Source organism: Panthera tigris, chromosome C1 (assembly GCF_018350195.1).
Source record: "Panthera tigris isolate Pti1 chromosome C1, P.tigris_Pti1_mat1.1, whole genome shotgun sequence".
NCBI lineage: Eukaryota > Metazoa > Chordata > Mammalia > Carnivora > Felidae > Panthera > Panthera tigris.
Window position 1 is genome coordinate 101655310 of NC_056667.1, and position 22713 is coordinate 101678022.

The 22713-nt window shown below is 39.5% G+C and overlaps 1 protein-coding gene across 2 annotated transcripts in view; it reads right to left on the reverse strand.

The window, feature by feature from the left end:
- Nucleotides 1-22713, reverse strand: part of NOTCH2 (notch receptor 2) — a 163821-nt gene that overhangs the window by 20400 nt on the left and 120708 nt on the right. For both annotated transcript variants that reach the window (XM_042993905.1, XM_042993904.1), the window contains exons 13-22: nt 22423-22615; nt 20679-20824; nt 18811-18924; nt 16288-16407; nt 15752-15904; nt 7370-7598; nt 6393-6594; nt 4766-4919; nt 4223-4407; nt 2572-2704 (exon numbers count right to left, since the gene is read on the reverse strand). In XM_042993905.1, the coding sequence (XP_042849839.1) occupies nt 2572-2704; nt 4223-4407; nt 4766-4919; nt 6393-6594; nt 7370-7598; nt 15752-15904; nt 16288-16407; nt 18811-18924; nt 20679-20824; nt 22423-22615 (1629 nt within the window). The remainder of the gene's footprint in view (nt 1-2571; nt 2705-4222; nt 4408-4765; nt 4920-6392; nt 6595-7369; nt 7599-15751; nt 15905-16287; nt 16408-18810; nt 18925-20678; nt 20825-22422; nt 22616-22713) is intronic.

The following is a 22713-nucleotide window of genomic DNA, read 5'->3' on the forward strand; positions in this document are numbered from 1 at the left end:
AATCCAGCAATTCCATTTCTGAAGATTTATCTACAAATGTACACATGCAAGAAACCCCAAATTCCTGTCACTAGGGCACTGGTTAAATAAATTATGGTATGCTAATAGGGAATTCTGTAGGATGAAAAAGATTAAGGAAGTTCTACAAATTGATACGGAAACATCTCCAATTAAGTAAAGAAAAAAAAAATCAAGTGCAAGAGGGTAACTAATAATACACTATCTTCAGAGTAAGAAGTGGGTAAGTAAAAATATCTTTGTGTTTGACTACTACACACATAAAGAAATTCTGAAGGACACATAAAAAACTCTAGAAAGATACACAAGAAAGTAAAATAAAGTGGAGGTTACTTGGTGGTGGGAGAGGAAGAACTAGGTATGGGGAAGGAGAACAGAAGGAGATTTCACCTCACGCTTTTGCTACATGTGTATATATTTGTTGCGTGTGCATCTACATATAAAATTTTGGACCATGTGCATATATTGCCTATTCACAAACTAAATCAAAAACACAAAAGTAAAGAACAAAACCAGTTTGTGATTCCACTCTCACAGAATATCTGGTAATTAGGGACTGCTAGTAAAATGGACGCTGATGCCTCCCGTCAGGAGGGAACCAGCAGTAGTGGACAGACCTGTCAAGTGGCAATGAGCTCAACCTCAGCCTGGAGGAAAACAGCAGAGACAGGAAGAATAGTCAGCCCTTGACCTGGAACTGGAGGTGCTCCCCAGGCCAGGATCCAAAGGTCAGGAGTACTGAAATGAAAACAATCTTTGTGATAACTCTCACAATGAGCTTCTAGGATTTGACAGGGTCCTGAGTGTTTACCAATGGACAGAGAAGTCAAGCCGGGAGAAGTAAATACCACTCTACATACCTAAGCAAGCACACATAGCATGATAACGCAATGAATTCTGATGATAAACTCAAAGAGATCCATACCTACACACATCATAACCAAAAGGTCGTTAAGACAGGATTCTGAAAGTACCAAGAGAGAAGCAACTTGCCCCGCACAAGGGATCCTTAATAAGGATTTCACATGAAAAAACAAAAACCTGGAGGTCAAAAGCAGTTGGATGACATATACAAAGTACGGAAAGAAACAGATTGTCAATAATAATAGCAAAACTATGTTTAAGCTATCCTTAACAAACAGAAGAGAGAACTTTTTTGCTTTATGAAATGGTCCATTCTAAGACTGACATCTGTAATTTATAAAATGATTATGGTATAGGACAAATCTTAGTGTGCAACAAATATCCATGTGCTCTCCCACATTCCCAGTCTCCCTCGGAGTTAGGCGGAGACCATTTTGCTAATTCTGGTTGGTGTGCTGTGAGCAGTAATGATGTGCGTCACCTTCAGACTGAGGTAGTGAGAGCTGCTGCATGGCCCTACAAGTGTCTCTCCTCCTCTGCCCTGCAGGCCCTGGAGGCCAAGGGCTTGCAACCGCATATCTAAAATAGAGAGAGAGGTAGCTCAACACACTCAGACTTTGAGTGACCAAAAAAAAACAAAAACAAAAACAAACGAAAAACATTGTTGTGTTAAGCCAATGAGATCTGAGATTTGATCTACTACCACCAGAATCAGAGCTTGTCCTAAACGGTAAAATTACTAAAAGGAACAAACTAATAATGAATCAAAATCACTTCTACTTCCCTTTGAACTACTGATTTCTAGAGCAGAGAACAACTCACCTTTTCACAGGACAAATTTCAGATATTAAAAACCCATTTCTCTTTTCTCTTCCTCTTTAACCTCATTGCTCAGTGACTAGCCTATTAGTGGGGGTGCTCTCCTATTTTAATTTAGCCAAATTCTGAACTCAAGGAAGGTAAACTGTCAAAATTCATGAACATAAAGGTCTAAGTGTAAATACTTCCTTGACATTCTATTCTCTTTGACACTGAGAATGAATTTCACCATTGTGGATGGCTTCAGCACTTTTTTTTTTAAATTTTTTTTACAGGCTGCTCAGAACAGGTAGGGTTATAAGTACACCTCTTCTAGCAAACAATACTCCGAGCTCTCTCCAGAAGACTGTTTGGAGGCAGGGGCAATGCTCCATCATTCAGTCTAGGGCTGGACTCCACAGGCTTGACTGCAATTCTTAGTTGCAGCCGTAGTCCATCAACTTCCTCCTCTGGCCTTATGGAAATAAGCAAATGTTTTCATTTCATTCATTCCCCCACCTTATGGAGGCAAAACTTGGCAGGTTTAAACAAATACATAAACTAGTAAATGTGAATTATTTATTCAAGAGACCACTAGTTATTTTCCCTTGAAGCACCAAGAAATCCTGCTAACCAGGCTAATCTTGCTGCAACACTGTATCATTTCCACATTCTGTGTTTCACGGAACATCAGATGGCAACAACCACCAGACAGAACTGAGAACAGGAGTCAGAACATCACAACTAGGCAAGAGACGAGAGAAGGAAATGGCTTGAATGACCAGAATCCAGAACTAAATAGTTAATTTTTAAAAACGTCTTCCACACAAAAATGGACTTATAACTTAAGAAAATGTCCTAGATGGAGGACAGGTAGGGCTGACTTCATACCTCGAGTGCCTGGTGGACAGGAGCACTTGAAATGGTTCACAAGGTCGACACAGGTGCCTCCGTTCTGGCATGGCTGATTCTGGCACTCGTCCACTTCATACTCACAATTGACACCCTGATATCCTGGGACACACTGACAGGAACAAGCAAAAAGGAAGAAACACTGGAGCATTGTTGGAAACAGACCACCAGAGCAAATGAGATCTCAAAGGTTGCTGCATACCTTTGCTCACCCCCCGGCCCCCACCCAGCTCTTACATGTTTCTCTGGCACTATCACACGTCCTACCAATCATCCTATGCCGGGCCAACTTGCAGCTTACTGGCATTTACATCTTCCAGCTGAAAGGCCACTTTATAGCAAAGGCAAGGACTGAATATTCTGAGGGATATTTCAAGAGTTGCCCCTGCACAAAACTTTCATTGCTCCTCTGTACAGGTTTTTCCATCTTTAAAATACACATTCCTTGCTATGTGATAAGGACCCTATAACTCAGTCCAATGGTATGTAGTTAACACACTGCATTTATTGACCTCTAGATTCAGGAAACCGCATGTATGTGTGAGAAACTGGCTGAGACAGGGATGGGGTGTGCAGTGCTAGCTAATATGGGGTTTGAACGATTTCAGGGCTGATTGAGGGAAAAAGACCTTGACCATGAAGTGGCTTTACTGGCTAGTGCTTTGACAGGTTTGCATGTGAGGGCTTCCCTCACAGCACAAGACTGTCCAGAGCAGGAAGGAGAGTAGGGAGAGGAGGGCAAGTGAATTCCAAGGGAAGGGGGTAACAGAGAGGGGGCTTACATGTTTGGTGATGTCACTCTACAGCCAAGCCAGAGTATCTGGTCAGAAAGCTCTGAAGGGCAACACTGGCTTGGTGGGGGGTCGTTATGCCCTGGGGCTTACCTATGGCTTACGGATATTGGGTACAGTTTTGCAGAATACACAAAACAGGAAGGCTCTGAATGGCTAAAAATCTGCTCATTAGGGCTATTTTTAAAACAACTGGATGTGTAAAAATTTGAGTTTGGCATTGGTGGCTTTTGAACTAACGGGAGGAAATAACTGCAGGGCCAATATAAAGAGGCCATCTTTGGTTCATTTATGAGAAGTAACGCTTTTCTTGGTGTTCCTAGGTGGCCTAAACTGGTATCAAATTCAAGTCTCTGGTGTTCTGTTAACATCTTGCTGTAACCATTATCAGCCCAGCCAATAGGAAGATGGCGACATGTTCCTTAAGACACACACTTCCTCAAATATATACATGTAATACTTAGTGTGATGCTACATGGAACGGGCTAAGCAACTTGGGACACACCTCAAAGTGGCTTTTCCTATCTCAGCTGCTATTCAGGGAAGTGCCAGGGGCCACTGAGCTGCTGGCCTGTGAAATGCACTCTGGCAGTGAATGTTGGCTCTGAATCCTAAGGCAACTCTGTGAAATGAGACGGTTGCAGATCTCTATGCTAACTTATTACACAAGAGAACTGAAAGAAATGGTGATCAGTAAACAATGTAATGATGATCGGTTAAAAAAAAAATTATAAACTGTAAAAATAAGTCATAAGCAGCTAAATTCAGTATGCTAGGGCTCACAATAGTTGAGCCATCTTTGGGAGGTCTCTGACCTCTGCCTGCTCAGCGCATCTTACCTCACATCTATACCCGCCGATGAAGTCCCTGCAAGTGGCTCCGTGCTGGCAGGGGTTGGACGAGCACTCATCGAGCTGCTCCTCACAGTAGCTCCCAGTGTAGCCCAGGGGGCACTGGCAGTGATGCGAGTTTCCAGCATTGATGCAGATGCCAGAGTGCTGGCACAGGTGGTCAATGGACACCCCTAGTGAGCCCAGTACAGGACAGATATCACAGAAGAGCACACAACACATCAGGTTCAGACCAACTAACTGTACTATTGTATAGTTTATGACACTTAGCACCAGATTTATATTAAAAATAAATAAGCTCTGAAAGTGGAATATGCCTTTGTCTCATTTTAAATACATTTCTTTTTGAAACCTCTAAGCTTGTGCCTCTGCCCTTTCACCTTCCGTCTCAGACCCTGTCTGTAGAGCCTTGCCCACCCACCCCTGTCCGCTCTTCCCTCTCATCCCATGATAACAATACCTGCTCTAAAACACTGCTAGTTGGCTGATACTTCAGGGAGTGACCCCAGGGCCCAAGGGGGCAGAGCTCACCTCTGTGGAAAGCCGCCACCTCACAGGATACATTGGGCACATCACAGTAAGCACCAGCCCATCCAGACGGACACAGACACCGGGACTCTGCTTTTTCCTGAACGCAAGTACCTTTGTTTTTACATGGAGACCGACTACAGAGGTTCACCAGGGTCTGAAAACGGAAGCATACATGTACATCAATATCCAAATACCAGAAATGAAGAAAATGTCACACTGCATTACTGCATTTTAAGAATCAAAGGAAAGCACACTAATTTAAAAAATTTATTTATATATATATATATATATATATATATATATATATATATATATCCCTCACCCAAGCCTTAAAATAGTCCAGTGTTCCCAGGTAATCTCATCATTTTATATAGTCTAATTCCTCTGGCTCTACTTAAAAAAAATTGTTACGACAGAAGCTTAAGAATTTGAGGTAGTCTAATATTTAATAGGTTAAGTTATTTCCTAATGTTATGATTATGTCCAGATCTGTGACCCACCCCCTCCCCGTAGGGCCAGAAAGAAAGAAAGTTACAGCTAACAGACAGGTCCGTGACACCTGTGCTAATCCTGTGGGACAAATCTACATGGGTCTCAATCAAATCTGTCCATGGTGGATATGAGTAAAAGGACTTAAAGCCTGTTAAACCTAAAAGCTGCCACAGAGCTTACCTGGAGGGAGAAAATCGAGCTTATGAAAAATGAGGCAAAGAATATGAGCAGACTAGTCCCTTTCTTCCTAGCTCACATGTGGTGACCTGACCCCCGGGCAGAGCAAGGTCACACTCACAACATGGAGTGTTCATGAAAGAAGGTGCCAGTGGGTATGGGTGGAGAGTTCTCTTGGCACATGTAACCTCACACTGTGAGAATGAACAAAAGCCCGAGGAAGAATGTCCTTCTGATCCACAGAATCAGCATCAAGCTGTTTAATATGCAGTGGTGGTTATTTGCATGACCAATACAGCCAAAGCCTTATGGAAGCATACCCTGTAAGGCTAGTTAAATTTGGCCACTTAATCCTAAATTCTTTGGAGTTCTGTTATTCTATCATCCCATCATTGTTTAAGAGGTAAAAATAGCATAAAATTAAACATAATGCTGTTTGGTATGAAACCTTGGAAAGGTTACTTTGCCCCTTGGGGACTCAGTTTCCTCTTCCATGAAATGAAAAGCTGCCCTAGTTGGCTCTGAGGGGTCCTTCCATCCTAACAGTATATGAAAATGTATATTTATATATTTGAATTTAAAAGACATGTGACTAACTTGGTTTTGAGAATAACACTGCAAGACATGGTAATTATTATCATTATCCCCCTAGAAACTGTATCTGACCTTTAAAGACTATTTTAATTATTCTTTACTTCCCTTTTTGTATTTCCAACATAAAAAACATCTATGTGCTTATTTCCCACATGTGTTTTTCTGTAGTTCTTGGTTAGCCTGTTACAACAGTCTTACGCTTGTTAATCTGTATAATCTTGCCAATGTCACCATTTTGGAATCTACCAGCTATTAGATTTATCTCAGAGACATCCCCCAAGACAAAATTTTCTTTTTTAGGAGGGGTTTATTCTGCTTAGAAGAGAACTGTAATATTCAGCAGAGTGGGATGAAATGTAATTACCTGACAGTTTTTGCCAGTGTAGCCCAAGGGGCAGGTGCAGCGGTAGGTACCCAGGCCATCAACACATATTCCTTCATTTAGGCATGGATGAGAGTTGCATTCATTGATCTCATGGAGGCAGAAGGGGCCAGTGAAGCCCACAGGGCACAAGCAAGAGAAGGAGTTAATCCCGTCGACACACGTGCCACCATTGAAACAGGAGCTAAGAAGCAGAGAGAGCAATTCCAGCTATGTAATGTGGTTCCTCACACCTGCTCCTCAAAAAGTAAGGTTCCTAGAAGCTAACAAGTTACAGAGGCCAATGCTCCTAAGCATCTTAAACTCCTAGATCTAGTAAATTTTCTTTTTCCAAATTACACCGAGTGCCAGTCAGCTTCCTGGCTTCCTTTCTACACCCCAAAAGCTCAGAGTATTTAAAAGGCTGAGTTTATTAGAGATTCCTAGAGAAAGCGAAGGTTTCCAGGTTTTACCCAGTCCTTCTGTGGTTTTCCATGTATCACATTTCATTTTATCCCTAAGTCAATTTAACTTATAAGAAAAGTGCTACATAAATAGCTCTTGACTCCAGATTTCTTTCTGAAAGAGAAACTGAATAAACTTGTTGGAATAAAAAAAGAAAGAAAGAAAGAAACCACTCAGAAATTACTAAAGAGTGATGAAAAATCTGAGAAGAAACAGGAATTTTTAAATTGTCAGCTGAAATGAACAAGAGACCAAGAGGAGAATGGAACAGAATTATAACTCTTTCTGTTCCCAAGCATTAGAAACAAATGAAGACCCATCCCACTAAGCTTTTCAACCTCTGACCTTTGACCTGCTAACTACACATCCAAAGGGAATCAGGAACGGGGCAACAGGAGAGGACTATGGAATTGGACCCAAATGGACACCTTATTCCTGCCCTGCAATCCCATTACTGTGCTCCTTTCTCCCTTTTCCCCATAAGACACTGGTGCCTCAGCATATGGCTTGCTCACCTCTCAGTGCACTCATCGATGTTGTTCTCACAGTGGACTCCATCAAATCCCGTCTGGCACTTGCAAGTGTAACTGTTGACATAGTCGGAGCAGGTCCCTCCATTCTTACACGGTTCACTCAGACACTCATTCATGTCTGTCTGACACTTATCCCCAATAAAGCCAGGGTGGCACAGACAGGAGAAAGTATTCACTCCATCTACACAGGAACCTCCATTCTGGCAAGGATCTAAGTCATTACACACAAGAATTAGAGCTGTGAACTACAGCATCAATTTCATCTTAGACCTATAAAGATGAGCGACCTGAACTGAATCACACTAATAACAGTAACAATTCTGCCTTGTCTCTACCCGGACTTTTCTTTACATCTATTTTGCCCTGACTTCTCCATTTACAAAAATGAATGCAGTTAACACTTGCCTGAGATTCTTAACCTGTTTGACAACTGGACTGAACTAAACATACACCACTAACAGTTTTGCAAAATTAACAGTCCTAAAACTTACATTGGTCCCCCACATACTTGCTAATCAAATATGTGCCCCCAATACACAGAATCTCAAAACTATCAGTAAAAATTTTCAAAAGGTCCATGTGGTGATGGAGTGGGTGGGGTAGGACAGGATATATACTAATCAGCCCCCTGTGCTGATCTCTCTTTCCTATCTTTTCCCTCTCTCCTTCCCTCCCTTCAGCTTTCCTTTCCTTTCCTTCTCTCTTCTTTCTCTTGTTTTATTTTCTAGATTTAGGTAGAATTAGGAAACATTAAAAAAATTTTAAATAACACATAGCTCAATCTTAGAACAGTTTAGATTCACAGCAATTAATCAACGAATTTTGAGCTACTATCATGGCATGGTCCTCTGAAATACAGATGGCATATAAATCAGAACAAGAAAAATAAGAGGTAGATCCTATTCTTGAGGACTTTAAAATCAAACTGCAAAGACAGGTCACTTACATAAAAGGAGAACTAAACATCAGGTGGGTAATGTAGCCCCTTTTTATACGAGGGATATTTATTACCTTATTCATCTATTATGCTAATTCTACTCTAAGGCCCATCTGTGATCTTTAGTGGAAAAATTGCAAAAATCACATTATCCCTTCTTATCCACAGTACATAGCACACAGCTACTGTAATTTCCATAACATCTTTCAGGGAACTCACCATAATTTACTGGATTATTTTAAGCTAACTGTAAATATTGCTAGTTTTACTTCAAATAGGAAAATTTTTAAGTACTGAAAGTTTTGACTGATGTAACAATTAATGTGGAAAAGGGTTCCAAATAATTTGATTTCAGTCCCTTAAATTTCTCCATCGACTGTGCCATGGACTTATTTTTCTTCACTATTTGTTACACAATGTTGAATTTGTCTATGTATCTTTTTTTTTTTTTTTTGCTAATATACTATGAATTTCATGAATGTAAGCACTGGGTTTTTATCTATTTTAGCACTGCCAGGACCTAGTTTAGTGCCATCCATATGATGGTCTGAAATTATGTTTGCTGTGAATTAGGTGCCATTAATCTTTAAATTCTTTTTTTTTTTTAACGTTTATTCATTTTTGAGAGACAGAGAGACAGCGCATGAGCAGGGAAGGGTAGAGAGAGGGAGACAAAGAATCCAAAGCGGGCTCCAGGCTCTGAGCTGTCAGCACAGAGCCCGATGTGGGGCTGGAACTCACGAACTGTGAGATCATGACCTGAGCCGAAGTCAGACGCTCAACCAACTGAGCCACCCAGGCGCCCCAGGTGCCATTATTCTTAACTCACTGTGATAACCTTGTTTGAAGCTTAATGATTTAATCACCACACAGATAACTGAGCGCGGATTAAGCAGTGAGTACTGATAAGTAACTGAGTATATCACATGCATAGGATGAAACTATTAGAGCTGAGGAAAGAGCCAGAAAAAAGTAAGCAGAACAATCCTAAGAGTTTATACTAGGCTGAGAATAGCTCATGTCCATGACAGGCAAAATGAAAAGACCTCCTAACTAAGCACTAAGTAGGATCCTCAGAGAGTACCGTTTCAGTAGCAAGTTATTTTAGCCCTAAACTAAAGGCTGTTCTGGACCTAACAAATTCTGAAGAAAAGACCCAAAATGATCAAACTGTTTCCAAATGATCCTTAAACAAAGCTTCAATATATTCTAAAGATTATTTTAAAGTCTAGTATCCAATAAAAAATTACCAGGCAGGCAAAGAAGAAACATAATTCACGATGAGGATAAAAATCAACAACAGAAACATACCCAGGAATTTCCCATATGGTAGAATAAGTGTGGGGACAATAAAACAACTATGATAAATATACTCTGTATGTTCAAGAAGAAGAAAGCATGAACATGACAAGGAGAAAAAAGTTATGAGAAAGACTCAAATCAAACTTCTAGAGATAAAAATACAACGAAGAGAAAAATATATATTGGATGGGATTAACAGCAAACAAAACACTAAAGAGGAAATGTTTATGCGACCTGAAGATAGATCATGATATCTTCAAATAATAAAATTATCTAAAATGAAACACTGAGGAAAAAACTCTAAAAAATAAGTAAAATAGCATGTTGGTGAGTAGGGAGACAATTTCAAGCAACCTAAAAGATGTATGATATAAAAGTTGTAAAGGGGAAGCAAAAAGGTCTTGAAAAAATAGTAGTTCAATATTTTCTGAATTTGGATCCATCTATCCAAAAAGGTCGATGAACCCCAAACAAAAGAAACATGAAGACTAATGAAGGGCATCATAATCAAATTGCTAAAACTCAGTGGAAAGAAAATATCTTAAAAATAGCCATGGGAGAGAAAATAACATATAGAAAAACAAATGTAAAAAGTATTGCAGATTTCTCCTCAGAAACAATGCATGGCAGAAAACAATGAAAGGATGACTGGAAAGTGCTGGAGGGAAAAGTCAACTTGGACTCTACTCCCTATGAAAATATCTTTGAAAACTATGGCAAAATAAAAACCTTTTCAAAAACACAAAAGCAGAAAGAATTAATCACCAGGAGATAAGCACTACCAGAAATATTGAAGGAATTTCTTCAGGCAGAAGGAAAATGACACTTGGTGGAAATGCATGTCTATGCATAAGAATGAAAAACACCAGAAGCTGTAAATATGTTGTAAGTATAAGGGCTGTTAATTTATTTTTTAAATTTCTTGAAAAATTAGTTGACCATTTGAAGCAAAGATAATATTTTGGGGGGTTCATGATATATATGTTATATGACAACAATAGAACAGAGGGCAGTAGTGTAAATTTAAGTATACTGTTGTAAGGCTTTTATGTGCTATACAAAGTAGTATAGTTGAGGTAAATTTTAATGAGTTAGAGTTGCATACTGCAAACTCAAAACCACCCCCCCCAAAAAAAGATATGCCAGTGAAGAAATAAAATGTAATTATAAAAATGCTCAATTATTCCAAAAGAAGGCCAAAAAAAAAAAGGGGGGGGAGGAAGAAGGCAAAAAAGAAGGAAAAAGATAAAGTAAAATGTAAGATGGCAAATATTTAACTCAGCCATATCGCCATCAACCATTAAATTTAAATGGCATGAACACCTCACTTAGAAGACAGAGGGTATCAGAGCGAAGAGAAAAAGCAAGACTCAATACATGCTCTCCAAAAAACACCCATACTTTAAAGACACACATAGGCCAAAACTAAAAGGATGGAAAAAATGCATACTCTAACAATAAACAAAAGAAAAGTTAAGTAGGTATATTAATATCTGGCAAAGGAGGTTTCAGAGTACGAAATATCAGTTACAAGGGTTAAACAAAGTCATTTCATGACAAAGGACTAATTCTTCAAGAGGACATAATAATCTTAAATGTTTATATACTTAATATCAGGGCTTCAAAATACATTAAGCAAAAACTGATAGAATTACAAGGAGAAATAGACAAATAATTGTGGTAGATTTCAATATCACTCTGTTAATAATTTATAGAATAAGCAGACAGAAAATCAGGGAAGACCTAAAAATACTATTAACCAATTTGAATTAATAGCATTTATAGAACACTCCACCAAAAAAAAAAAAAAACAACATAAAATAAACATTCTTTTTTTTTTTTTTTAATTTTTAACATTTATTTATTATTGAGAGACAGAGAGACAGAGCATGAGCAGGGGAGGGGCAGAGAGAGGGGGAGACACAGATACTGAAGCAGGCTCCAGGCTCCATGCTGGCAGCACAGAGCCCGATGCGGGGCTTGAACTCGCAAACTGTGAGATCATGATCTGAGTTGAAGTCCGACCCTTAACCAACTGAGCCACTCAGGCGCCCCAATAAACATTCTTTTCAAGTGCATACAGAACACTTACCAAAACAGACCATAAGACTAGGCCATAAGACATGCTTTAATGCATTTTAAATAATCCAATCAATAGATGAAAAAAGTATGTTCTCTGATCACAATGGAATTAAACTAGATGTCAATAACAAAAACTATCTGGAAGGAATCAGCAACAAAAGATATTTGGAATTAGCAACAACATAGATGGAGTTAGAGTATAATGCTAAGTAAGCAAAATAAGTCAGTCCGAGAAAGATAAATACCATATGATTTCACTCATATGTGGAATTTAAGAAAACAAATGCACAAAGGGAAAAGAGAGAGAGAAACCAAGAACCAGACTCTTAACTATAGAGAACAAACTGATGGTTACCAGAGGGGAGGTGGGTGGGAGGATGGGTAAAATAGGTGATGGGGATTAAACAGTACACTTATCATGATGAGCACTGAGTAATGTATGGAAGTGTTCAATCACTATATTGTACACCTGAAACTAATAGAATGCTTCATGTTAACTACACTGGAATTAAAATTAGAAACTTAATTAAAAAAGATATTTGGAATTAAAGAACACACTTGTAAATAATCTATGAGTCAAAAAACAAATCAAAATGGAAATTAGAAAAGTATTTTCTGAGTTGGGGGAAAAAAAAAACCATGATATATCAAAATTTGTGAAATACAGCTAAAGCAGTGTTTTGAGAAAAAAAAAAAAAGCACTAAATGCCTACTATGTCTATGGTCTAAGCTTCCATCTTAAACTAGGAAAAGAAGGGCAAACTAGATCCAAAATAGAAAGAATAAAGAGCAGAAATCAATGAAATTGAAAATAGTAAAATAATTGAGAAAAATCATGAAACTGAAAAGGTTACTAAAATCTGTAACCTTCTACCAGTAGCAATCACAAAGAAAAGAGAGAAGATGTAAATTACCAATATCTGAAATCAGTGAAGGGAAATCATCACAGATCTTACAGACATTAAAAGCACAATAAGGGAATATTATGAATGCCAATAATTCTGACAACTTAGAGTAAAACTCATTCTTTGAAAGATACAAATTACCAATGCTCAATAAAAAAGAAATAGATACCCTGAATAACTATATCTATTAAAGAAATTAAATTTACAATTAAAACTTTCCCAGAAAGAAAGTTCCAGACCTAGATGTTTAGTAGATGTAATACCAATTGTATACAAACTCTTTCAGTAAATAGAAAGGAATCAATTCCCAAGTGGTTCTGAGGCTGGCATTGCCTTTGTATCAAAACCATACAAATACAGTACAAGAAATTGGGGAACAATATCCCTAATGAATGTATATACCCACAAAAATTTGTAACAAAACTTTAGGAAATCATATCCAATAACATATGAGAGAGAGAATATATCATGACCAAGCAGAATTTACCCCAGGAATTTAAGGTTTAACATTTGAAAATTAATTAACATAATTCACTTATATATTAAAAAATATATTATCACCTCAACAGATACAGAAAAATCATTTGAAAAAAATCAACATTCATTCATCATAAAAAGAAAAAACTTTCAGCAAACTAGGAGTATATGGTAAATTCCTCAACTTGATAGAAGAACAAAAAAACCCCAAAATCATACTTAGTGGCAACAAAGTAACATCATACTTAGTGGCAAGAAACTACATACATGCTTCCCCCACCAGAATCAAGAACAAAGAAAGATTTGCTTCTCTTACTACTTCTATTTTGCATTTACTAAAAGTCTTAGCCAGTGCAACAATGTACGAAAAAGAAAATGTATATAGATTTAAAAAGAATTAAAATGTAGAATGGCTATACTTATTTAGAGATTACACGATTATTTGTTAAAAAAAAATTCCTGGGGTGCCTGGGTGCTCAGTTGGTAAAGCATCAGATGCTTGACCTCCGGTCATGATCTCATCGTTTGTGAGTTTGAGCCCCACATCGGTGTCTGTGCTGACAATGCAAAGTCTGCTTGGATTCTGTCTCTCTCTCTCTCTCTCTCTCTCTCTCTCTGCCCCTCCCCTGCTTGCTCTCTATCTCTCTCTAAAAAGAAATAAAAATAAACTTAAAAAAAATTTTTTTTTAATTCCAGAAATCTAAACTAAACTTAGAAGCTAAACTAATCTAGAATTAATAAGTGAGGTTAGCAAGATTACAACACAAAATTACTCTTTAAAGTCTAAAAAGAAAAATCTTTAAAACTCACACTACATGTAAAATTAACTCTAAATAGATTGTGGACCTAAAGGTCAGTGCTAAAAGTATACAACTTTTATTGTTTATTTTTTAAAGTTTATTTATTTATTTATTTTGAGAGAGACAGAGAGTAAGCCAGCTGGGGGGGTGGGGGGAGGAGCGGGGGGGGGGGGGGGGACAGACAGAGAGTGAGAGAGAGAATCCAAAGCAGGCTCCATGCTATCAGCGAGGAGCCTGATGCAGACCTCGATCCCACAAACCAGTAAATCATGACCTAAGCCAAAATCAAGAGTCAGACACTTAACCACATTGAGCCCCCCAGGTGCCCCTTAAAGTATAAAACATTTAGAAGAAATCAAAGAAGATAAACCTCAGTGACCTTGGGTTAGGTAAAGGTTTGTTAAATAAGATAAGATGAACTCTGAATGAAGATTATGGATATACTGAAATTCATCAAAATTAAACTTCCTCTTCAAAAGAAAAAACAGAAGGTACAATTGGGAGAAGATAGTTGTAAGGCAAATATCTGACAAAGAATTTGTATTTAGAATATAAAGAACTCTTTCAATTCAATAATAAGACAAATAATACAATTTTTCATGTGGGCAGAAGTTTTGAATAGATACTATACCAAGTAATATATATGGCTGACCAAGAAGCACATGAAAAGATGCTCAAAATTTTTAATAGGTAGGGAAATTCAAGTTGAAACCACTGTGAAATACCATATACAGCCACTACAAAGGCTAAAATTCAGAGCAATCACACCCAAGTGTTCTTGAGGATGTGGTTCAACTGGAACTCTCAAATAGTGCTTGTGGGAATGAAAATGGTGAACCACCATGGAGAACATTTTGACAATTTGGTGAAAAGTGAAACATATACCTACTACATAATTCAGCTATTCCACTCCTAGATATTTACTCAAGAGAGTATAACTTTATTTATAGTATCTCAAAACTTAAAAACAAGCTGAATGTCCTACTAGTGAATTCAAGTATATCCAAATAATGGAATATGACCTAGCAATAAAACAGAATGAATTACTAATACACATAACATAGATGAGTCTCAAATAATATGCTAAATGATAAGTCATACTCCCTTTCCCCCAAAAAGAGTTTGCATTAGATGATTCCATTTATATAAAATTATTAAAAATGCAAGTAAGTCTGTCATGACAGAGGTAGATCCCTTGTTGCCTGGGACAGGGAAGGGGGAAGAAGGAAATTACAAAATAAAATATTTTTAGGGGGATGGATATGTTCATTATGTTTACTTATGGTTTAAATGTCAACACTGTGCATTTAAAATATTGGTAGTATACTTCTATATACTAATTATACCTCAGTGGATCTGCTTTAAAAAAAAAAAGCTATCATAGCATTGTCCCCAATTTGTCAGTATACAAAAATCAGTTAGGAACCTCTTACAGAGATTCTACTGCCTCAACTCCTAAAGCCACTGGCTTTGCAAAGAAGATTTAAAAAATGCTAATATTGGGGCGCCTGGGTGGCTCAGTCAGTGAAGTGTCCAACTCTTGATTTCAGCTCAGGTCATGATCTCACAGTTCACAGAACTGAGCCCCGCATCCGGCTCTGCGCTGACAGCACAGAGCCTGCTTGGGAGTCTTTCTGTCTCCCTCTTTTGCTGCCCCTCCCCCACGTATGTGCACATGTGTGCAGCTCCCCCCCACCCCGGAATAAATAAACATTTAAAAAAATAAAAAATACTAATATTAAAAACATGTGATAAGCTATTGGGATGGCCAGTCTCAGCACTGAGAGGCAGCTGCCTCGACTGGGCTCTATTCTGCTCCCTAAGTGCCTCAGGGGGCTTAGGAGCTGGCCGGCATACTCACTGGCAAGGCAGTCATCGATGTCCTCCTCACAGTCCATACCGCTGAAGCCTGGAGGACACTCACACATGTAGCTGCCCTGGGTGTTATGGCAGAGACCGTGGTTCATGCAAGGCTTGGAGACACACTCATCAATGTCAACTGTACACCGCTGACCTAGAAACACAGGGGCGATGAATGGTCCTGTCTTTGGAAAGTGAGTCCCACAGAAATGCATGGGGAGATCCAAGCTTCAGCTGGGATAGATGGGGATATTCTGGTTTGTCTCCCACTTTGGGAAGTCCCATAAGGCTTTGTGCCCTTGGCACAAAGGGCCCAGGGACTGTGAGAACATCATGGTTTCAGACTCAGGCTGGAGGCTTCCAGCCACTAGAGGGCCCCAAAGACATGAAAATGAAAAGGCTTTCTGGGTCATTCCTGTACAAAGCCAGTGCTCATGACAACAAGCAGGCCTCAGAAGACCTGGGCCTTCCATGTTAATCTGATGATCTGACCACTTTGTTTAAAGCTTCTGGTTTCTCTAACTCCCATGTTGTTACCTTGCCAGCCAGGGGCACACAGGCAGGTGTAGCTCTCAAAATTTGGTGCCTCTTTGCAAACAGCAGCATTCTCACATGGGTTTGGGGAACAGGGAGCCAACACAGTCTGACAATTCTTGCCTGTAAAGCAAATGACAGAATTTAGAGAAATAGCCAAGGAAACTGAAATTTTGCAAATTCTAAACCAAAGGATGCTCTCTGAACTCAAGACTAAGGTAGCAGTTAAGAGCTTTGGAATCTGAGAGACTTAGGGTCTTCTGAGTCTTAGCTCTAACTTGGTATATTAACAACAGGCAAGTTATTACTCTGCTCTGAGCCTTACACATAAGTAAAATGAGAAATAGGATGGTATGTAACTCACAGAGGCTTTTGGAGGATTAAATGAAAAACAAAATGTTCATGAAGTCTTCACTAGCACAGAGCCTAGCATATAGAGTGAGCACTCAACAACTGCTGGGCTGCTCTCATCCATATTATCATGTGTGGTTACATGGGTTTGGACACCTGTGTCCATCTGGTGCAATACTTTCTGCATCTCCACAGCTAAGAGTCTGTGTGGCTCAGAGGCTCAGCCACACAGATCCTCCTTCATGTGGGCCAGGAAGAGGCAACAATACAGCCTTCTACTCCTCACCACCTCTGCTGGCCTGTTCCAGAGGCAATGGAGTTGATCAGAAGGCCATGGGAGGTAGGAAACAGTGAAGTTATTCTGATCAGCTAGTAACATACCTCCTCATACCAACATCAACAACATGACATTGAAATTTGCACATCAATATTTCCTGCCTTAGCATATGGAATATAAGCTTCCAGCACAGGCAAACAAGGAAAGGAATGCTTTTATTAAAAGAAGATGAGGGTGTTTTTAAAGTCAAGTTACAGCTAACTCAATTTAAAATTCTATCCTAAAATTTCATATTCAGGAAGAAAAAAAAATTACCACAGATGTTCACCAACATACCCAACCCATTTTTAAGGTATCTGGGTCAGAAGAGTGGCTCACTAGGGAAGGCAATGTTGCTTAGTTCCCTTCATAGTGGCAAAGCTCAATGATAGAACCTTTAGCCACACTCAGCACTAAAATTTTAATATGCATAGGCTTTCAGTCTAATATAATAGTAAATTCTTTTATTGGGATCTTAATCTGAAGAAAAACCAACAGCCAGCATACAGCCAAATATTCTTAAGGGATCTGGATAGCAAGAAGATAAAATAAGTATTTTCAAGATGAGCTGAACACCTAAATTATACTCAGGTAAGACTATGATATGACTGAGCATAGTGATATGACCTGCTTATATCTCTCTGCAGCCATCAAGTCTCAGTCTTTATGGCTGGGAGATGCTCTTACTATTAGCAAATGTGATCAGCACTGTCATTATGAATTGTATCATTTAGACTTCCTTTGTCTGAGAATAGCTAAGGATCTCCAATAACTTTGATTTTTTATCTATGAGGCTGACTAAACGCTATTTGCCTACATGAACATTTCTTCCCAAGAGGGGCCAAGGTAACAACATCACATCAAGTCTTTCAGGTAACAGAGTTCTGGTTTTGGCCACTCTGTCACTCTAAACAGCCGCAGTCACTGGTAACAGCTACTACAACCAGCCCATCACGGGAGTACGAATTCAGCCATGCTCCTGCCTGCATGCTGCATACTAGAGAAACATGCAAAGCCACCATCCATGTTTCTGTTTTGTTCTCCACAGATGAAGAAAATGGATGATAAGGAGGTAAATAAGCCACACAAATACAACCAATCACAAGACGGCAGTAATGAGGCAGGAGAACACAAAGAAGAAACGTCCAAGCACACTCCTAAAATACCACCTGAAACAAAGAACACCTGATACGAAATGAAGTCACACCCTTGTCTTCTGTGTGTGTCATCGTCATCCAAGGGGCAATACCTCTCTGAATGAGAGGTAGTGGAACTGAATGTAAGGAGAAGAAGGGCAGTTAAGAAGACACACTTTGGACTGAGAGAGGCTTAGAGGCAAATCCTAGATCTACCACTTACCTCTGTGACCTTCAGCAAGTAACTTTTCTTTGCCTCAGCATAAAATGGTCATAGGAACTTCTACTTTACAGAATTATTTTGAGCACTGGATTAAGAAATCCAAAATATGCAAAGTGTCTGGCATATAGTAAGTTATCAATAAGTGGTGGTTGTTGTTATTATTGAACTATGACTAAGAGCACAGGCCATGACAACACTGGGTCCAGTCAAATAATGAATGAAACCAGCAGTCAGACAGAATTAAAAAAAAACAAAACAAAAAACATTTAAACCCTCAAGTACAAAGAAGGCATGTGAGTTTCCCTACCAGTTGCATCTAGGGAAGCCACAGTGTTTTCTCAGAGCTCAAGATCTAGTCAGTGAGAGCAGGATGGTGACCAGGGAGTGATTCCTCAGAGAAGCGTCACTGGGCCACAGACTCTTGTCTCTGAGACTCAGAGGTTTAGAATGACAAGGCAAGAACACAGGTCCCCTCTGGTCCCTTCACTTGCAGAACTCACCTGTGTATGGCAGCACACAGTGGCAAGTGTAGCCACTTATGTCATCAAAGCAGGTTCCTTGGTTCAGGCAGGGATTTGAAGCACATTCATCAATATTCACCTGACAGTTATAGCCTATAGACAGAAAGGGAGAAAACCCCAAAACAGTGAAACTTTCTGTTAGCCTCCTCATTATTTAAATTACTAAGCGGGGTGCCTGGGTGGCTTAGTCAGTTGAGTGTCCGACTTCGGCTCAGGGCATGATCTCGTGGTTCGTGGGTTCGAGCCCCATGTTGGGCTCTGTGCTGACAGCTCAGAGCCTGAAGCCTGCTTCAGATTCTGTGTCTCCTTCTCTCTCTGCCCCTCCCCACTCATGTTCTGTCTCTCTCTCTGTCAAAAATAAATACACATTAAAAAAAATTTTTTTAACAATTACTAAGCAATCCTCTTCATGGCAAATATTAACTACCTTAGAAATTGAATTTCTTTAGGCTCCTGGAATACCTCTTCGTTCATTTCAGTGACAAGTCCCTGACATATAGTCTGTCAGTAAAAGACAGTTAAAAGGATGAATGGAGTAAGTATATTCTAATAGCTGAAAGGTTGAATATACCTCCAAATATAAGTAATTTCTCAACAATGGACTAAGAAGCTCATTGAGGTTAAAAATCTGCTGATCTATCAGCTGTTTCTATACAAAGTGGCTGTCAGGGCCTAAAAAGGGGGTATAATTTATCAAGGGACAATATTTTTTTAATGCATAATCAAAGCCTCTGATTTATGCCCACTCTTTCATATGCACAGTCTCTACCATTGATGTGGTAGTACTTTCTGAAGCCATAAAACTGTTTTCCCCTGATCCAAGACATGGAATCTACTCCCACTGTGAAAAAGACAAAAGTAAGGAAGCATTAATGGGATAGACCAGTACCCAAATATTACACACCTTTGCATCTTCAATAGAGCCTGACACAGAGCCTCAAGATAGAGCAACTACAGCACTGTAAAAAAACGGTGGTCTGGGAGCACAGAGGTCTGGGCTCACACTGTACTCTTCTACTCACCAGCCGTACAATTTGGGATTTTACATTTTGAGTTTTATTTAGTTCATTGATCAGCAAGTCTCAAGGAAACAAAGAAGTAAAAGTGCTTTTAAATTTCTTTGCAAATGTAATATATAAGAAAATTAATGACTAAAATATATATACTCTCAGAAAGCTTTCAAATAAGTAAATTGACTCTGAAACATACTGATGTATCTTGGTAGCCTGGCACAATTTTTGAGTGGGGAAATCAATGACTAAGTGGATAGAGGAGTACAAGATAAATGATTTACCCACAGATTTCACTCTCATGAGTTTTTAAGTGAAAATTTATGGTGGAAATACAACAATAACAACTCAGAAAATGATTTTATACAACACCCATTATAATACATGTTTCCAGAAGGCCCTAGTTGGCTATATATTTTATCTCAATGTGTAAGATAATTTGTTGGAAGAGTTTGGAATGCATGGATTCTTCCATGGCATTATTGCTATCATAATTATAGTAAGGCAATATTCTCATGCTACTCCCCAGATCTCTTGTGAATTCCAACAGAATCAAACCAGCACCATGAAGCTTACAATTAGAACATCTTTCCAAAGTTGTATAAGTGGAGTCCTAGCTGCTCAGCTTAAATAGTCCTGTAGTTCACCTCTCTGCTAGTAGAATCTATGTATCTTTATGTTTTTACTCCCCAAGTGCCTTATAAATATTAACTTCTCAAGTTATGTTTGCTATATGAGCGAATAGGAATAGAGAAAGGGAAAGGAAGAGGTAAGTCAAAGAATATGCAATAAGAAAACTGTATGAAGGGAGATAGAAATATGCACTACGGCTTTCACCTTTAAAGCCCTTCTTGCAAGTACACCTGTATCCGTTCACCAGATTGTCACAAGTTCCTCCATTCTGGCATGGGTTAGAAAGACATTCATTTTTGTCCACTTCGCAGTTGATGCCAACCCAGCCTGCATCACAGAGACACTTGTATCTGAAAGGAGACAGATAATATTCTTGACTGTGGAGGACGAATGTACAATTGAGTCTTAGATGAAATCCAAGACTTGGTGAAGAAATGAGGGACAGAGGAGCTCATGGGTAAGCTAATCTCATTTCTACTCTTCTTTGAACCTATACTTGGATTGCCATGGACACAGTATGAATTATGTGGTCCCACCTGGACTACTCAGTAAACAGATTTTTCTGGTGCTTCCCAGCTCACAAAGATGCTGGAGAAATTAATTAATTATAGTGAGCTTTCATGTGTAAACAGTGTTTGGTACAATACATTGGGTCAATCTGAAAGGCACATTAACAAGGGGCACCTGGGTGGCTCAGTCGGTTAAGCGTCCGACTTCAGCTCAGGTCACGATCTCGCGGTCCGTGAGTTCGAGCCCCGCGTCGGGCTCTGGGCTGATGGCTCAGAGCCTGGAGCCTGCTTCCAATTCTGTGTCTCCCTCTCTCTCTGCCCCTCCCCCGTTCATGCTCTGTCTCTTTCTGTCCCAAAAATAAATAAACGTTAAAAAAAAAAAAATTTGAAAGGCACATTAACATGGATAAATCTGCACTTTTATTATATATAAAACTAAAATAAAGCAAACCTTAGGATCATCTGTTTCTAATGCGCAAAACAGACACCCAAGAAGTAGGTTAGTATCAGAGACTCTAAGCCTCTCTGAGAGCTCCTGGGATGTCTGACTTCCAAGACATGCTTTGCTGTTCTCTCCTGAAACCCTGCCCCAGAAAGCACCTAGGGTAAACTGAGCAGGAAAAGGAACAAAAATGAAGGTATGCAAAATATATGTACATTGTTCACAATCTGAACATTATTAACACTTATACTATGTTACCAGGAAATAAAAGCCTCTCTTGTCTGGAGATCTTTAGGAAAAAGGTACATGGGTTGGGATGCTTTGCAGGCTACCATAGTCTGAAACAGGAATACCGAGGTAATTCATCTGGAAATAATTTGATTTTCCTTTACCTCTAAATACACTCTTTGTTCTTTCACCTGTTGTTAAGTATGGCAAATGGCAATGCCCAGAGCCCTATCTTCCGGCCAGCATACAAGAGTATAGATCTATCTCTTGTGACCTAACATCACACTCTGAGTTTCTAGAAAAGTACCTACCAACACATCACACAATCTCAGAGGCTTGCAAACCATGGATGTCTTATCAGGGTCACGTCTAAAGTCAGGTGAGACCAGCCCCACTTCAGTGGCACACGTTGGTACCATGATAGAACAGAAAGGAGCTTTTTTTTAAGCAGGGGAAAAATCAAATAGAACCTCCCTCAGAACTCAATCTTATAATAACTACTAAAAGCACAATTGCCAAAGGCTCACAAAATAACGCTGGACTTCTCCCATGAACTGACTACCTCCCCGCCCCACCCTATTTTCTACCTATTCAGCAATGGAAGGCAGAGCACAAGCGGTGGTTTGGAAGACTCAAGGAGACTACCAAAATCTGCGACTCAGTCTCAGCTCAGGTCCCTGACAGACTTCCACAGGGCATGGCCCATTCCGAAACCCAACCAGCTTGACACAAGTCAATAAGGAACTGTTCATACATGGCAGCCACCTACCCGCTGAGGCCTCCGGTACAGTTCCCGTGGATGCAGGGACTGCTCAGGCACTCGTTCACCTGCGAGTAGCAGCTGGGGTGATGGGGCCCCTCGGGGCATAGACAGCGGAAACCATTCACGTCGTTGATGCACGTCGCACCCTTGCGACAGGGATTGGAGACACACTCATCAATGTCGATGTTACATCTCTGCCCTGAAGAGGACGGAAACAGTATTTGTCAAATCCAAAATGTTTAGGGAATAGACCCAGAACTATGGGAGATGTTGTGTTGACAACTTCCTCTGCACAGG